Raw genomic sequence first — 19,501 nt, 5'->3', positions numbered from 1 at the left:
TATGAAATGTTCTACTCGATACTGTTATCTGTCATTTTAATGATGGTCATATTCAATTCATTGTGTTTGTTATGAAGTGTTTTGTCTTGAAAGGTGAACTGATTTGACATTAAGTATACTATAATATTTGATATTATGGTATTTAAAATAGTTCAAACTAAAAATTGTCTTTTTAGAACAGTAAATTACAATTTTTGAAGTTGTAAGAATCGAGTACAACCCGAAGAATTCTATTGGTCGACGTCATTTGCTCTATTTTAGCACACAAATACTTCCGGTTATAAAACTGACAGAAAACAGTGCGGTGCGGAGAGCATTGGACAAGAAAGATGACATTTTTAGTGGTTGAGAAGTTTGTTTACTGAAGATTACCTGGTATACACAATAATTTTGTGGGACGAGTAAGTATGCCATAAATGATACTATACTTTTTTTTGAAATAGGATAGGACCTAAATACTAATGCATAATGATTTTCCCTATATCAATGGCGTCAAAGTCATAATAAATAATAACGTGTAACGTTACTTAAAGAATTGTGGTATATACTCTTAATGAATAATAATATACTTTATATATGTAACTGGTAAATGAGTGTCTTTGAATACAATATGTTTTGGTTAATAGTCAGTTGGTATTATTAACGTTTTATTATATACAATTCAGCATGTATTAATTTTTATTCTAGGATTAATACAAAGTTAATATGTCCTTGGTTTAAAACCCTCTGTGGAATGTCTTCAGTCTCTGTTTTAGCTGTCTTGGACTAGTGACATTAAGTTGGCCACGGTCAATGAAATGACATATCAGATGCATAAATTTGCTGTAGGGTGAATTCACCATGCATCGGACACCCTCGTACTTCAACAAGTTCTAGCGATATCGCTACTGGCCGAATATTATCAAAATGGAACTTAACATGTAGTATGTGGTTAAAATATAAATTTTTGATACAAATATATGCTATTTATTGAGAAAATATCACTAAAAACCATTTTTTTTCTTAATGTGCCAGATTTCACCATGGATCGGACAATATTCACCATGCATCGGACAAATGGTATATGAAGCGGAAAAATGTCATAGCTTTATCTCGGTGCTTTAAAATTAGTGATCTTGAAATATTTTTATCTTTTATTTCAAAATTAACCTTCTAGTTAAATTTGATTGACTACATCAATCCACAAATGAGGAGAGTTTTTAGTTGCATCACATTGCACTAGAAAGGCTTTACAATGCTTTTTACATGTCAACTTGAACGTTGGTCTCGTGGGTTATCATACTCTGGTTTGTAAAAATAAATTAGTCCAATTCTAGACATCATATATCGATAACTTGTATATTCACTAAAAATTTAGAGTTTCTAATTTCTATTTCTGCAAAAAACAGATGTCAGTTGGGTTCTGTATGAAAATAGAAGTGATAACCCATGCATCGGAAAGTGTCCGATGCATGGTTAATTTGTGTCCGATGTACGGTGAAATGAACGTACTAGTAAAAAACAACTCTAAAAAAAATTATACAAACATGGAAGTGAAATTTCTTTAAAAGTTTTGTAAAATTACCAATCATTAACAAATTTCACCAAAGTCCTACTCGTTCCGTTGAAGTCTAATTAAAGAACGACAACTCTAAAAATTTGCAAAATCTAAAAATTCTGGTTACTCCCCTTTGATGATGTAAAATATGACGTAACTTCAAGGCCATTCTTGGGGTATTTTTATCGCAACATGATAATAAAAATCGGCATCAATAAAAAGTTTAAATCTTCAGCTTCAAGACAGAAACAAGTATAAACACGAGAACACTCAGATTCACAGAAAGTTTATTGCTTGAAGTTGTCCGAAGCAAGATATGTGTCCGATGCATGGTTAACTCACCCTAAGTATATTTATTGAGTCACTGGATTTGCTGCATTTGCACTGATGTTTGAATGATTCTGTTTCAGATGAAAGAGTATAAGAGTTTATGACAAGAACAGCAGCTTCAGAATGTTAAGTAAACAGCAATGTAGAAATCTGCTGGAGGATCCAGACAAGAATATCTGTGACCTGCCGGCAAAATTAATGCTGGAACTAAAAGATTGCTTGGATTCTGGACCAGAAACGACTAACTGGAGAGCTTTTGTTGATGCAACAGCTAAGCTCTATAAGAGATACACCTTTAGGTGAAATATTATTTCCTAAACAGGCAAATTTTGCTTTTACAAAGCAGGCAATATTATTCTTGACAATTTATCAAGTACAACTTTGTGTGAATCCTATCATATTTTGATTGCATCATTTTTTTATTTTTTTATTTTTTTGCATTTTATATTTTCCATTAATACGTTATGTGTTTTTCTAATTTTATCACATGTTTACTCCTTTATACAGTGGATACAGCTCACAGGATATCATTTTCAAATCCATTTTTGTGACATCACAATGGTTTTTGTGTCAATTTGATCAAGTCAAATATTATTGATTTATTAATATATAGAACAGTGTAATAGATGTGATAGCTATGTTTTAAACATGTGATAAAAAGAATGCCCCATGGTTTGTGGTTAGATATGATTTTTTATCCAATTCGTGGTTTTTTATCCTCTCCAAGGCTTGGGGATAAAAACACAACTTGTTGGATAAAAAATCATATCCAACCACAAACCATGGGAGATCCAGGACCTACATACATGCTTGATATCCAGTTTTGCATTTTTCATAGGCAATTGGAAGGAATCTTATTTTACCACAATTTTTTACTGATAGAATAGTGGTACACTGTATTCCTATATGTACTCGAATTACATTTTTAAAACAAATGAAAAACAAGCGGAAGGGTCAAGTTAGCTTTTCTGATCAAAGAATTTCCAACATCCTGTACTTTGTGTAGTCTATAAACATTTCGCATTTTCACATTTTCGGCAGACCCACAAAGCCAATGTCAACCAAACTTGCAACAAGGTATCCCTTGGTGATTCAAGATTGTTTGAATGAAGAGCCACACCCTTTTTTGAAGGGAGATGATTAAGAAATGGTGAAATAAGGGTCACTTAAAAATCTTTCTGGACCCACAGGATAAGAAAAGACAAACATGTGAAAGTTCCCATATATGTGTATATATACATGTATAGATAATTAGATTTAAGTTTGTTCAAATTGTATCCACTTGGATTAGAATTAGCAACAAGGGATCAGTGTTTAATATAGAAAAATATAGAGAAAATCATAAAAAATATCAGCTTGTTAATCATGTCATGAGTAGTGTTGGGGATACTTCTGAATTAAATTTATTTTGTTTAGAGGTGTAATAAGATTTTATATATATTTCCTTGAACAGTTACCAGGACATTGAGATGAAATTTGGTAGGCAGATTTATAATGGTAGTCCAAGTAAGGCTTTAATCAATGAACTGGGAGCTCTCAACATGACCGCAGAGGAGCTCACACGAGTTCTAGATCAGCTCAAGCTTGAACGAATTCTTATGTATTTGAAAAAATATGGTTTGTGTTTTTGCAGTAAATTTTATATAGAAATAATGATTATAAACATAAAAAATAATTATGAATTCTTAAATATTTGGAAAAAAATAAGGTTAACTTTAGTGGCAGTAAATGTATATTTGTAAGAACAATTATTATAGACATGTAAAAACAAATATGATTAAACAAATTAGTACTGAAATTTGATTACTATTCATAGTAGAGAACAGTGAATTTTATTTTTCTTAATAATTTCTTGCATTCACATCATATTCATCACAAAATTTGATTCATGTTAATATTTTGAATTTCATTGTTTAATAAGTACATTATTTCCGATATGAAAATTTCTCTTTAGAACAAATAAAGATTACCCGTGAGCCAGCGGAAACAACAGAGCTCAATGAGGGAGATGTTTTACGGCTGGAAATCGAGGGGATAGGATTCCCGTACCCCAGATATCAATGGTTTAAATTCAATCCAACAACTTCAAAGTATCAGGAAGTCCCAGGGGCCAACCTTAAAGTTCTCAAGATAGAAAAATGCAGGTAAAATTGTTGTCAGGTGAACTTACTGCATGCTTACTTGTTTTAGACAAGGTTTAATTGAATTTATGTGCTATACATGTGTTTAGTCTGTTAGAGTATTGGTTAACATGTTTATTTATAACGAAGAAGTAATGAAAATCATTTTGAAGAGAAGTCCCTTAGAATTTACTTTAAGTTATGCACAGGTAGGGACAATCATCAACATTTTTATTATTATTAACATTTCCTCATTTATGAAGAATTTTGTTTGATTGTTTTGTATAATCTATTGCTGAAATGAAATAAAAAAATCAGGCAGTAGAAATTGACTGAGTACCAGTACAGCTGTAAAACCGATTATGTGAATTAATATTTTAAGATGTGAGGACTCAGGAACATACTGCTGTCGACTCCACAATGGCAAGGGAAATTCACAGATCCATTTCAGTCATGAAGCTATTGTCATTGTAAAGGGACACCATTTCCCCATCAAGGAAGCATTTAAAACAGGTGAGACTGACTGTTGTTATGCCCCCCTTCGAAGATGTGAGGGCATATTGCTTTGCTGCTGTCTGTCGGTCGGGCTGCTGGTCCACCAACAGTTTCCATTCATTTTCTTCGCAGAGGTTGCACATACTGAAATGAAATTTAGTATACAGATTTTCATAAGAATATCTAGGTCATGTTGTTTTTTGGGTACAATTGAGCAATTTTTGACAGAGTTATGCCCCTTGGACTTAGGAAAATTCCAATTATTTGCAGTTTCCGTTCATTTTCTTTGCAGAGGTTGCACATACTGAAATGAAATTTGGAACACAGATTTATCATAAGAATATCTAGGTCAAATTGTGTTTTGGGTACAATCGAGCGATTTTTGACAGAGTTATTCCCCTTGGACTTGGAAAAATTCAAATTTTTTGGGTGTGGGCATAGGTGTTTCACAAACATCTCTTGTTTGAATTTGTTCGATTGCTGAAAATATTTTAGAGTCCACTTTAATAAAAGTACACAAATAAAGAGTTTTAGCAAACTAAAATTTATGTATAGATTACAAGTTAGAATTATACAATCATGTATGTTTACACATTTTTCTTGTGTAGCAAATTGTATGTGTATTGGTAAATGCTTTAAAAGTGACAGTCTTCATCTTTGAATAATTAAGAATTATTGTAAGCTATTCAACTTAAATTTATACAGTAATGTACATCAATATTTCATTTTGAATTAAATGTATGCATATATTTATACCAAATAATTTAAGGTATGTCACTCCTGACATTGGTTATATCAAGGATTTTTTGAGAAATGTAAATGTACTCTAAATATCTACTCATGTAGCAAGACTCAGAATTGCAAAGAAAATTGGGGTCATGCAGTGTGCATTAACATTTAGAGTTAATGACATTAATGACAGTTGGAAACATGAGATTTATACATAACAGGCTTTGCTCGTTATGCAAATTATTTCACATTTCCAGCTGTTGTTGGCCATTATGCAAATTATCCCACTTTTCCAACTGTGAAAACACCAAACTAGACAGTGATTCCTTAAATTTTTCTCTTTTGAAATACTGTATTGTATATACAGGATTATTTTTGCCCCATATTATTTTCACCCTAACACACTTGCAAAGACTGCCACTTTTTTAAAATTTGCTCAGACGCAGTTGTGTTAAAAGAGAGATAAAAGGATTGTGTTAAATTTGCTACATTTTAAATCTGTCCACCAACAATGAAGCCAGAATGGTGAAAATAAAATAATATAGCCCAAATTTTTCCTGTAAAACATAAATTACATGTATATGAAGTTACAGGCCAAATATCACTTTGTATTAAAGATACACTTGTTTAATGGTGATTACCCTTTTTTGTGTTACCTGATCCAACCATGAATGTGTGTTTTGAAGATTTATGTAGTGCAGTGATTGTTTTCATTTTGTTTGATGTCAGAACATTTTCCATTTCAGATACAAAAGGATATAACCATGACGTGCCTTATAATAATTCCATAGCATTAGACAGAACACAGTTTTATAGGCAGAAGGATGTCATGCCAGAAAAAGGTGTTAATTTAAAAAGTATTGTTTTGTAACCTTTTGGAAGAAAATTCAAGGCCAATCCTATTTTCAACTTTACTGGTTGGACTAGAAGAGCAGTTATGCTTTCTTTTAAATGTTATTTTTTAATTTTTTTTTTAAATTGCTGCTTATGCTTTTTCTTACAGTTTGTGCATTTTGGTTTAAGTGTAGAATACATTTTATAATACTGGTACATGTCAGTTACATGAAAAGATCCTCTTCCAATTCTGCATTGCATGAAAAAAAAAAGATTCCCTTCTCCCACTCTTATAATGGATGTTTTAATTTTGATAATTTGTAACAGGTAAATTTGCAACATCAAAGAAGTTAATAATAGCAATAAATTAATACTGTATTCATGCACAACAAAAGGACCCTTCTGCATAATGCAGTGTTTTTTGGTTTTTTTTTTTTTTTAAGAAATTACTTGCTTTAAATTTCCATCTCACTTCTCTCCTTGCTTTTTACTTATCATTTCTCTCCTATTAATAAATGAGAATGAATTTTTCTTTTTACATATGTCATTATATACATGTACATGTAGGTCAGTGTCATTCAGGATACTTAACAAAAAATTGCCTTTTCTGAGTCAATGCATTTATATCAAAATATTTCTTCCATTGTAAATGAATATATATATATATATATATATATATATATATATATATATATATATATAGGATCTCCTATGATTTGTGGTTGGATATGATTTATATCCAACGAGTTCTGTGTTTTTTTTATCCTCGAGCCTTGGCAAGGGGATAAATAAACACGAGTTGGATAAAAATTGTATCCAACCACAAATCATGGGAGATTCTTTTTATCACTTGTTTTATACATCACCATCAATGTTTTACACTGTTTTCATATATGAATCCACATTATTTAACTTCACCACTTTTACACAAATCCCATTGTGACGTCACAGCAGTGGGATATGAAAAAAATATCCAATGAGTGATATCCATTGGATAAAGGGGTAAACATGGGATAAAAAGAGTCTTTACCATCTTTTAAGTTGATAAAATCATTGTTCTCAGTTTTAAATAAGAAAAAAAAAATTAAATAAATAATAAATACATGTATCTACTTTTGGGGGTTTATAAGGCAAAAGAGTATACATTGCTGCATGTGGTAATTAAACCAGCGAAGCTGTGTTTATGCATGGATGACATGTACTACATGCTTCAATGTACATATAACCCCATAAACCTCAAAAACTTAGATTCATCTATTTCTTAGATATGTATTAATTATGTATGTATTATGTATTTTGGCTGCTTAGTATATTTTGACCTGAAAGCCACCAAAATCCAATGAAATTCATTTTTATATATATCACAGGGAAATGGTTAGGAAAATGTCATTATAATGTCTTCATGTCACATAATGTACATAGACATGAGTTCATAAGCTAAGATAAGATCTAAATTAAGTTTTAACACTACATCAGTAAATTTAAATATTAGTATAAAAAAGAACCTATTACTACAATGATTCAGTTTACCTCTTTATTTAGCTGTACTTCCCTACATCTTGGAGCATCCTAAGAGTCTGCAGATCATGAAGGGAGCTAACCTCGTCCTGAACTGTCAAGCTCTAGGACGACCCCCATTGTCCTACGAGTGGTACAGAAATGGCCAATACTTCAGCACAACAGAAGACAGTTATATAAAAGTATATATATGGATTTTTTGTGATGGAGTGAAACACACTTTTTTCAGCAGCTTTACTTGAAAATTGTCAATAACAAAAAAAAAATGAATGATGAATAAATAAATAGATAGATAAATAAATAAATTTTTAAACCTTTTGAAAATTATTATCAAAGAAGTATAAATGATCTCAAGTTTTAAAAGCACTAAGTTTTGTTTTCATTCATTTTGGGAATAGGTTCCAGCACTCGGTAATCAGATTGGTACCTACTTCTGTCTGGTGAAAAATGCATTTGGAGAAGTTAAAAGTAAAGAAGCCATAGTGACAGTTTCAGGTAAAAAAATAAAAAATAAATAACCAAAAAGTATCCTCTGAAATGTGAAAACTTGAAATCATGACCTTTTCGTAATCTTGGAAAAGGACATCAAAAGTTACGGAGTGCTGGGTTCTTAGTGGATGTAGATTCAGCTTCATTGTAGTGGAGTTATGTTTCAAATCTCAGCAAGACTGTTACAGGGGAAAAGAAATTTATGTGTTAAACGTTTGTTATATTAATGGTTGAATAAGGTTGTGAATTCAAGAAACAATGAATAATGTATCAGGTTTATGTTTAAATGTCATTATATTTACAATGAGAATATTTTTTATAATTTTTGCAAATTGTTTTTAATATTTGTTCAAATCACCCATAATGCCAAATATCACATTTGTTCATATAAAAATGTTCATGACTTCGGCTGCATACTTCCTCTCTGTTCCATGGAAATATTTTGGGTTTAAAAAATGGTAACTCAATCTGTGCAACTAGAGAGGAAAATTTCCTGCCTTTTGTAGCATAGTCTAGAAGTAGATATTAATTCACGCTATCAAACTCAATCAAAGATGAATTGATTTTAATCATGATAAGTAGGGAATAATGCATACCCTCACAATTTACATGTAAATCCAAGATTTCTTGATTTTGATTATGAAATTTATTGTATTCTTTACAGAGAATTTACCAGAGCCAGTTGTTCAAGCAGGTAGATAGAAATATGAAGAATCAGTTTACAAAATACTCACTAAAATCTGTGTTAACATCTTGCCTGTTTGATTTAATTACACAAAAGATTTACAAGATCAATATGTAAAAAAAAAAAAATATGACAAATAATCTACAGTATGTCATGTATGCCTGGTGATATAGTATTTATGGTATTTTTACAACAGAAATTGAGATCATCAGTAACCCTAAGTCATGTACAGTAGAGTTTGGAGGGAGCTGTATATTTAACTGTGAAGCCAGGTGCCGTGGCCTCCAACTCCATTATGAATGGTTTAAAGATGGCAAAAAGATTCAGGGTAAGACTTCTTAGTAAAATATTATGAGGAGAGGGCATAATTATATTGATTATTTTGTCTGTAAAAGAAAAGATTCAGGGTAAGACTTCTTAGTAAGATATTATGAGGAGAGAGCATAATTATATTGATTATTTAAGAAATAAGGTATCATTTTTAAACATCTATCGGGATATAAATACGGGTTGGTCACGAGATCAAATTCCATAAAGCCCGAAGGGCTTTATGGTAAATTTGATCTCGTACCAACCCGTATTTATATCCCGATAGATGTTTTAAAATGATACCTTATTACTTATATTTACATTTGTGACTTCTTCATATTATATATTAGCCTGATTATAACTTGAACGCGTGAAATGTTTTATTTTTTCAAACTCAACGGTACGAGTTTGATCTATAGATTGCGCGTCGATCCTTTATGACGTCACTGAGAAATTACGTCGAACGTTTATGACGCGAGGAACCTGTGTTTATACGGATATAGATACGCGTTGCTTTTAATAGTGTTATATAAAAGAAAACATTTGCAAATGTAAATATTTGTCTGTAAAAGAAAAGATTCAGGGTAAGACTTCTTAGTAAATTATTATGAGGATCGAGAGAACGTAATTATATGAATAATTTTGTCTGAAATCCTGATTGATAATTTTAATCAGAGATAGCTAGTGCCTTATTTTAAGCAGACTATAGCTATACATTCACTGAAATGGTTTGGGAATGATAAGGAATTCTGTGTGTGTTCATTAATTTAACTGGAGCTAATGATAACTTTTCATTCTGTCAGGTCAGTGTAAGAGTGAGCTGAGGTTGGATCGGTTACAAAACATGGAACAGCAAGGAAACTACATGTGTATGGTGACTGTGCCTGAGCTTCAATTAAGTCGCCATTCTCATATTGCCTGTCTCACCATCAAAATGGACCCCAACAAACCACCAGAGTTTAATCGTGAGTCATTGCAATGCTGTTAAAGTTTTCAGTTATTGAAGCTTGTCAATCCAAATTTCTGTTTTATAAATTGCTTTGAACCATATAATTAGTCTTAACCTTAATTCTTTATTGACAGCCACGGACAAAGTTGCACTGTTGATTGGGAATTACGATTACAAAAATGAGACGGAGTTAAAGGCCCCTGAGACAGATGTCTCTACCCTAGCCCAGCTCTTCAGACATCTAGACTTCAAGGTTGTCACCCTCCTTAATCTGACTAAAACAGAAATGTTGTCCGCAGTGGACTACTTTTCAGAACTCCTTGGGAAAGGTGTATATGCAGTGTTTTACTTTTGTGGGCACGGCTTTGAGGAGGATGGGAAGTGTTATTTTGTGCCACCTGATGCCAAGGCTGGCTATACAATAGAAGACTGTGTTAGTGCTGAAAATGTACTGTATAGAATGCAGAAGCCTGAACCAGACCTCATTGTGCTGATCCTAGATATTTGTAGAATCAGGTATGTATGCACTGTCAGATTTATAGAGTATTATGGCATTGTCAACAGCTATTAAAGGATTCATAAGTCTTTATAAAAGGAATATCATACACGAAAGCATCCTGTGAATAGATCTCAATAGTATTTACACATACATAAAATGTACGCACATGTAACATGAATTTCACATGAAAGCCAAGTGACATTTTCTTAACACCACTTGAGTGTTTCTTTCACTTGTAAGAGTTTAGTAACACTCATTTTGTGCTAAGTCTGTGTACTAGGCCAGCTTAAATTTTGCATGAAATTAAATGGACGCTCAAAGTTTTACATAGGAATATAGAATATCTAGGAAAAATCTTTTAAAATCTTCTTCTCAAGTACATCAAGCCATAATAAGTCGTACATTTGTGGAAGCACCTCAGGTACTGTAGATTCCTTATTTTTCGCGAGTACTTATTTTCGCGAAATGGCTCTTTGACGTCAAATCGCGAAAACAATAATTCGCGAGTGGACGGTTGATCAAGAGATTTTACATTGATTTCAGCACCATAAAAATAAAAGCGAGTAATTTTATTTCGCGAGGCATGCTTCTCGCGTAATTACGCGATAATTAATTCCTCGCGTACATTTAGGAATCTACAGTAGTGTAGATTCAAATTTCTTTAAATCATGTCCACTGGAGGTAGGGTGGGGCCACAATGTGCAATCAAAATTTTATATAGGAATATACAGGGGAAAAAAAGCCATACATGTAATTAGTCATATTTATATGGAAGCACCCTCAGGTAGTGTAGATTCAGATTTGATAAGTTCATGACCCCTGGGGGCAGGGTGGGGCTACAATATGTTATCAAATTTTACATATGAATATACATGTAAAGGGAAAAAGTCTGATAATGAACAGCAGGGCCATATTGACTCAGGTGAGTGATGTGGTCCATGGGCCTCTTGTTTTATTTAATTCTTATGGCTATGGTTATTAATCAACATAAAAGATAGTAAAATATACACATTAGAAATTTTTACCACCTTTGTTGTGCATTTTTTTACCACTTTTGTGGTAAGTCATTCAAGTGCTTGATTGGAGGTTTTGGTTGTTTTAGGAATCGTGTTGAAAGTGCCCGACCATCTATAATGATAGACATTCCTCAGAGAGGGAACACAGTCTTCTGTTATGCCACGTAAGTATTGCTGCTTCTTCATTTGTTTGTTTTTTCAGCACTATAAATGATAAAACAAGAATATTGTTCAAGTAATCTTCTTTGTTGTGTTTGTATATATATAGAGCTTTATTTTTATGAATTTAAATTTTAATGAACATGTATGTATATGTTTCGTTTATTTTTTAGGCCATTTGCTAACATAGTTGTAGATTAAAAATTGTATCCATCTGTATAAAATTCTCAAAGCTGAAGGAGTTGCAAGAACTACACGTACATGTATCTTGATTAAAAAAAAAAAAAAAAAAGAACATGTACATCATAAGTTTGAAATTTTTGGTTCATGTATTTCTGCATGAAATTATACAGGGCTTTTATAGCATTTTATTGGTACATTGCAACTAGAACACACAAATGTTTAATTTAAAAAAATCTATGTGGAGAAGAGTAAGGGATCGAGCATAAATTTACTAGCTTCTTTTTAAGTTATTCAAAAGTATCCAACAAAGTTAAGAATTTCTTTATACTTTAAGTCTATGTAAGTGTTTGTTGTAAACTTAAGAAGATTTCATAAGTAAAGATTTTGGAACTTTCCTGGATCATACTCAATGTGTATAGATTGGAAAAATTGAGATTAAATGCCTAGTACATATAGTTCAGGTTTACATGCAGTAAACCATGCTTATAGCAAAGTGCCAGGGACTAGCAATTTTGCTTTGTTTTAAATGTAATTCACGATCCGTAAAGTTTACAATGTGAAAAAAGCCCACAGGGAATAAAAATCACTTCCTTAAAAGTGTGGATTCATTATAAGCATGTTTGTAATAAGCATGTTTTACTGTATTTAGATTTTTTTTTCTGTATTTTTAGGAGCACAGGAATGTATGCATATGAAGATGCAGTGAATGGAATTCTAGTCAAATATCTACAGAAATTCATTGTTCAAGATAAGGGTGTACTGGAGATTTTTACTCAAGTACAAGAGGGTTAGTTTCAAAAAGAAGTACACCTCTGATATTTTATTGCTTGTATGAGAGAAATGTTAATGAAGAGTTTTTCAGTCTGTCAGTTAGAATCACATTGTGAGGGTGACACAATAAAAACACTTGTATACTTTTAATTGAAATAATGAATACAATTTGTCTGAACTGAAAATATTTTATTTCATTACATTAAAAAAAATTATGAATTTTTCAAGGTAAAATATTAGTGTATATTGTTTTTGCAGCAATAGGAAGAGAACCCAAGCATTATAAGTTACAGATTCCTGAACTCAGGTCCAATCTACTGCAGCCAAAACGTTCTTTAGCCGACAAGATCTCCACAAAAGGTGCTACAAAATTGTATCATCAGCGAACACTGCGCTGGCTGGAGTGCCATCGTAAGTACTTCATAATCAGTTTCTGGATCTCTGTAGTGTGTTAGCTTAAGTATTACATGTACATATTTTTTGATGTGTTACTAAGAAGTATAAATGTAAAAAAAAAAATTAAATAAGATGGAGTGTTATCCATGATACATCTTGAATTTTAAAAAAAAAAATTACCTTGATACTGATGCAGCTGTATATTAAATTGGCAATCCATTACACTGAAACATACATGTACATGTAGGGATCTGAAAGATTTAAAAATATGTTAAACTGGAGGATAAAACAAAATGACAATCATTGATTGGAATGGACAACCATGTGTTTCCTACATCCAAAAAATCAAATTCAGTTCTTGAACAATATATTTTTATAGATATGCTAAAATGAACGCTCATTCACTGGTATGCAGTGTCTCTTTCTGTGAGATTACCTGTGTTTTACTTACAGAGAAACCAGACAAGAGGCTGATAGAGATTCCAGACTTAGAGATGGAACTGGAGATGGAATTCCAGTCAGACTTCTCTAATGTTCTCCATGTCATCACCACTGTTAAAAAGCCAGGGAATACCAACAATGCTGTGGCCTTCATTTTCAAAATTCCCTCTGTATGTTTTGCTTGTCATTCTGGCTTTCTCTTTCTAAAAGATATATTTTGAACTTGGAAAAGACAATATACAGGGCTCTCGATTCCCTTTAATTGGGGCCAATATTCGGCCCCATTCCCAACGTGAAAAAGGCACCTTTTTTCCCAAATTTGAGTGTAAAAATTCCCAATGTATGATTGCTTAAAATTTATTACTGTAAAAAAAATAAAAAGCATGTCTTTGACAGTCGTAAAAGTACTGTGAAGATATGAAGGAAACACTTCCGTGTTGTAAACTGGCAGTTTGTATATATGCAGGAACCAGTTTAATATGAAAGCGAAAGTTAACTATAGTAAATTACGAATTCTCTTCGGTACGACTTGTTTTTTCACAAACCGAATACTATTGAAAAAAAGATTTCTACTAAGACTACTGACAAATGTAAGAAAATAGACACTTTGTTTAAACAACAGGCATTCTGAGAGTATTGCATTAGCAATACTAGTCCCCTACCGGCAAGTGTAATCTGGTTCCCGTTAAGAATTGAAAATGCCATAATTCCTTCAAAAATTAATGAAGCGAGACAAAATGCAAACTTGATCTATAACTAATCAAGGTAAAGCCACATACCAAAAATCAGCTCAATATCTACAAGCGTTTAGAAGAAAATTGCGGAAAACCCGTAAAGATTGAAAAGGCCGTAATTCCGTCAAAAATCAATGAAGCGGAACGAAATGCAAACTTCATCTGTAACTCATCAAGATACACTCACATACCAAAAATCAGCTCAATATCTGCAACCGTTTAGGAAAAAAGTGCGGAAAACCAAGTGGGACAGACTGACAGAGGGACAGACGGACAGACAGACAGACAGACGGACGGACAGACTCAGAGGAAACCTATAGTCCCCTCCGGTTTCACCGGTAGGGGACTAATAAAGAGCAAGCTCCAAGATGTGCCATTTTTGACACAAAATGCTTTATTTACATGTATGAGCCAGAAATAATGCACTTCTTAAAAAAATTTGAATCCCCAATTGATGTAAAATTTATAAATGGTACAGTTAGATATATGAAAAATTGTCAAATTTGATCATTGATATGGCAAGTTATTTAATTGTTTATCTAAGTAGGTTTATTTAGAAAAAAAAAATTTGTAAAACGAATTTTTTCCTAATTTCAATAGCTGTAAGAGAAAATTTATTTTCAAGATTTGTGCAAGGTGTATATGTACTAATATATAATTTTTTTCCTACATTTGTAGGCTGTGTCATTAAAAGATATCAATCCAAAAGTGACTTCAAATAACCCCACCCGTACCAAAAGCACAATGCAGGAAATTCAAAAATTAACGGTAAGTAGAGTATGAAATACTGTGTAATGGCGAACTTCATGTTTTGGATTCTTGTGCATTTATTAGGTCACCTGAGTCTCTCAGGTGACCTATTGCTATCTCTTTTTGTCCATCGTCGGTCGTAAACTTTCGAACATTTTCAGCTTCTTCTCTGGAACCAGTGAACCAATTTCAACCAATTTTGGCATATAGCATCTTTGGGTTAAGGGGAACAAAAATTTTGAATTTCATGGCCCCCGCCCCCCTGGGGCCTGAGGAGTGGGGCCAAAACCATCAAAATTAATGCAATCTTTAAAAATCTTCTTCTTTACTTCTGGACATCAAGCAGTCAAACTGTTGGCATGATTGTAATAAGCATTGGGCCCTCTACTTAAATTGTGAAATTCATGGCCCCAGGGTCAGGGGTTCTGGTGCTAAGGCGGGGCTCTGTTGACTATATACATGTAAATAAAATGCATTATTCCTGAAAAAATCTTCTCCTCTGCTCCTGGGTATTCAGGAAACAAACTAAATGCATAGTTATGATGAGCAAGTGTGTCTCTTCCAAAATTGTGAAATTCATGGCCCCTGGATCAGGGGTTCTGTAGTCAGGGTGGGGCTCTATTGATTATATAGTGAAAATGCATTAATTCTTTGAAAATCTTCTTCTCTGCTCCTGGGTATTAAACAAACTAACTGAGTTCATAGTTTTGATGAGCAAGGATGCTTCTTCCAAAATTATGAATTTCATGGTCCCTGGGTCATGGGTTCTGGTATTAGGGTGGGGCTCTATTAATTACCAGGTATATAGTGAAAATGCATTAATACTCTGAAAATCTTCTCCTCTGCTCCTGGGTATTAAACAAACTAACTTAATGCATAGTTATGATGAGTAAGGATGCCTTTTCCAAAATTATGAATTTCATGGCCCCTGGGTCAGGGGTTCTGGTGTTAGGGTGGGGCTCTATTGATTATATAGTGAAAATCATTAATACTTTGAAAATCTTCTTCTCTGCCCCTGGAGATTATTTTAACAAACTAACTGCATGATTATGATAGGCAAGGATGCCTCTTCCAAAATTGTGAAATATATTGCCCCAGGGTCAGGGGTTCTGGTGGAGGGGGGGGGGCTCTTTTAATTATATAGTGAAAAAGCATAATATCTTCAAAAATGATCTTTTCTGCTTCAGGTTATAAAGCAAAGAAATTAAGTTTATAGCTATGATGAGCAAGAGAGCTTCTTTCAGAATTTTGAGTTTCATTGCTCCTGTGTCAGATGTTCTGCACAGGTACTTGTGGACAGGACCCCCCCCCCCCCCCCCCATATTCAACCCCAGGGCTTGTTGGACATTTTTTTTTCACAAATCATATTTATTGCACTTATTCATCATGTGTTCCATAGGAAAAAATCGTGAAAACCCCAAAGTAATTGTTCCACACAAAAAAATGCCTCACTATACATTATAAGAGAGAAAGGTATGCCACTCCGGTTTGTTTATGTTGTACCACCACTGGTCTTTCTGGGTTTAAAAAACATATATTTATTTGATTTTAACCTAAAAGTAGGTTCACACTGTCTCTGCATATATTTCTTTCTTAGTTCATGCTATCGGATTGACTCTGCATCTCGTAAGAATCCCACAATTTCTCCTTAAACAGCATTGCAAACAGGGGGTTGAAAAATCCTTAGGTAAACGCAATGGAAGTGCATAGAGAATATATTACTTATTATGATAAAACCCAAGAGAGATTATTACATCAGGCCATAACTCTCTTGGACGTTATCGTAATAAGTGATACATTCTTGGTTTTCTTCCGTTGCGTTTACCTAAGCAAGGGTATTTTTACCAAATTTTGATTTGGTCAAGCAATCAGGTCCTGGGCAGGGCTCTATTAATTTTTATTCTGAGAGAAGTTATTCCCCTTTTCCATTCACCTTTGATAATTAATCACTGTAAATAATGTATTTGAAAGGTTAATAGAATAAGAGAACTATGCTAGAATTTTTATTTTATAATACAAAAAGTACTTTCTAAGTTTTAATGATCAGTTAGAACTTAGACCTGTAAATAATAGATAAATAAAAATGAGACAAAATATCTTATTAAATGTTCTTCAAAGACCAAGAGAGGTCAATGTGAGAGGTTATATTATGGCGTTAAAGATAGTACAGAAGCACTAATAGTTTGTTAATTGTCTGCATGGTGATAGTGATAGAGGGGGACAGATTAGAACGTAATTTATGAGTTGTTACTGAATATTAGACCAATTATTTTGTTGATTTTGATCTTCCTACTTCTCTTGCTTTTGGGCAACAAAGCTTCATCTATCAGTTGATTTTATACTCTATGATCCTCTCAATTGTTGTATTATACTCAGGTGATCGTTAAGGCCCTTGGGCCTCTTGTCTTAAATAGTTGCATGTATTGCAAATAAAATATTGCATCCATATTTGTTTGCAAATCGTTCTGAATGCAGTTTTATACATTAAACAATTGGAATTAAATTTTAAAAGTGTAATTTAAATGGCAAAAATTCAATATTTCATCACTGCAAGCTCAACCTACATGTATATCTAAAAAAAAAAAATTATGGAGAAGAAAAATGATGGTTTGCATGCATATTGGGTGGAAAATGTAACTGACAATCATGAAAATCAAATTTAATTCTTTATCATCTTCACAAAAAATTTTGACAGGAGGATTTGGTGATTGATATTGGTGTGAGATATATGTCTAAAGATCAATCTGCTCCACCACAAGTCAAACTTAAGACTGTACAAGTCAACTTAGGGCTCCCCCTGGTGGCTGTGTTAAAGTTATGGAAACCTATTGAAAATGAGGCTACAGAACATGAAGACTTTAGTGATAAAAATAGCTACTCCTAAAATCACAACTCTAAAAGTTAAACATTTGATATGGAAAGTTTATCGGTGTGATGGTGTACCAAATGAAAAGAGAATCTGTACTGCAGGAGTATTGAGTGATGGTGCTGTTGGATTCTTTTGTTTCTCAATATAGGATGATAAATTTTGTCCACACTAATTTTGTCAGGGATCTGATTTTTGTTCATTATCAATAAGTTGTTTTGTTTGTTTAAATAAAGGTATAAATAAATGTAAAAGTTGCATGTATTGTAATTTTGTCAGTTTGACCATAGTTGCATGTACCTATAAGTTTATGGAGGACACTGCCTATTGAATGAAATTTAGATATTATTGATTTAAAGTATTATATAATGTTGGTGCAAACATTTCATTCATGTTAAAATTTAAGTTTTCATGTTTATATACATGCTGTCTTTTACAGATAAAAAATATATTTGTCTGTAATTAGAGTTTGTTGATTTGGTCTCATTTGAGCATATATACATGCTGTATGTTATTCTTTATTGAGAAGTTGATGGCTCGTTTTAGTACTCCCCCTCAACTTTGTTGAGGAGGAGTATTAAAACGAACCATCAACTTCTCAATAGAGAATAGCTGTATGTGTAAACATGCAAATACAATGTACTGATGTTGAATTTAACTGTATTGAAGTGAAAATTTAGATGTACATGGTAAATAAAGATAAGCTGCCAGCCAGTTACTTGTACAGTGTACTTTTACCTGTATATTGCTTACTTCCCCTTATTGATGGGGAAGCTTGACCCAAACATTTTTTCTTCAAATCTAAATGAGAGAGAGAGAGAGAAAGAGAGAGTCTATGGGTTTCTGACTAAGTCCTTACTAATCTTGTTCTCAGTATTCTATAATTAACATACAGACATAACTTAAAACAAAAACAGACTGTATTCAGATGTTTTGTTTATACTGTAAGGTCTGTTCATGTTTTTATCCTGATGTTTGTCATACTTTTGTTCTTATGATGCTTACATTCCAGTATCGTGTGAAATAATATCTACACTTGGTGAAAGCAATGCATTTTACCTAATAATTCCTTTATTGTTTCATTATTGAACTTTAAATCACAACAGTTTGACCATGTATTTACATTACAATACAAATTAATATCAATAGAATGCGAACATGAAATGAAAACTGATGAATTCTGTGTACAAGTGTGTACCTTTTTAATGTAAAAGAGACTAGCTTTTACGATATGTAGTATTTACAGTTTGGAATTTCATTATTATCAATTTTTTCAGTTTTATGAATATTGTCTTATTGTTTTTCCCATGCTTCAAAGCTATATGTGTATTCTTTACTTGTAGAGTACATTTGAACATTGCATGTAGTGAAGTCCAGCCCCAGAATCATTGAACAATTAAGCCTATGTCAAAATCTGCATATTGCCCTTAAATTTCGGGCCAGAACTATTGTATCCTTTATAAAAATTTTTTTGGGGGGGGGGGATATGCATTCATAGAATATCTTATTTATAATAAACTGATGGAGGAAGTGATTATTAATTTGTTTGTTTTTTTTTCCTTATTTGTAGTTGCTTTTATGCTATGAAATTAGTTGTAATTTATTTGTATGCCTTTTTGAATATGTGTAGTATACGTGAATGTTTATAACACATTAACAGTCTGGGCTAAAGTGTTTTACTTATGTATATT

General features: G+C 32.6%; 1 protein-coding gene across 1 annotated transcript; it reads left to right on the top strand.

Annotated features, from left to right (window-relative positions):
- The first annotated feature begins 330 nt into the window (after positions 1-330).
- On the top strand, positions 331-18,219 carry LOC133182325 (mucosa-associated lymphoid tissue lymphoma translocation protein 1-like). Its single transcript, XM_061317127.1, has 18 exons — positions 331-401; positions 1,948-2,166; positions 3,321-3,484; positions 3,822-4,011; positions 4,370-4,500; positions 5,958-6,053; positions 7,588-7,745; positions 7,962-8,058; positions 8,717-8,746; positions 8,934-9,065; positions 9,850-10,011; positions 10,130-10,511; positions 11,597-11,674; positions 12,524-12,639; positions 12,882-13,034; positions 13,473-13,630; positions 14,873-14,962; positions 17,640-18,219. Exons 2-18 carry the CDS (start codon positions 1,991-1,993, stop codon positions 17,826-17,828), a joined length of 2,502 nt encoding a protein of 833 aa, XP_061173111.1. The 5' UTR covers positions 331-401; positions 1,948-1,990; the 3' UTR covers positions 17,829-18,219.
- Positions 18,220-19,501: the final 1,282 nt, after the last annotated feature.

This window comes from Saccostrea echinata, unplaced genomic scaffold (genome assembly GCF_033153115.1).
Source record: "Saccostrea echinata isolate AGI-Se365-2 ecotype Australia unplaced genomic scaffold, CSIRO_AGI_Sech_v1 ptg000009l, whole genome shotgun sequence".
Classification (NCBI taxonomy): Eukaryota; Metazoa; Mollusca; class Bivalvia; order Ostreida; family Ostreidae; genus Saccostrea; species Saccostrea echinata.
The sequence above is the reverse complement of the archived record's forward strand: the minus strand, read 5'-3'. Positions and strand labels throughout refer to the sequence as shown.

Bases quoted from the DNA above. Each gene is read 5' to 3' on its own strand.
- LOC133182325 (XM_061317127.1), top strand. From the start codon at position 1,991: ATGTTAAGTAAACAGCAATGTAGAAATCTGCTGGAGGATCCAGACAAG. The intron at 7,746-7,961 runs GTATATATATGG...TTTTGGGAATAG, and splicing joins CAGAAGACAGTTATATAAAA to GTTCCAGCACTCGGTAATCA. The intron at 11,675-12,523 runs GTAAGTATTGCT...CTGTATTTTTAG, and splicing joins ACAGTCTTCTGTTATGCCAC to GAGCACAGGAATGTATGCAT.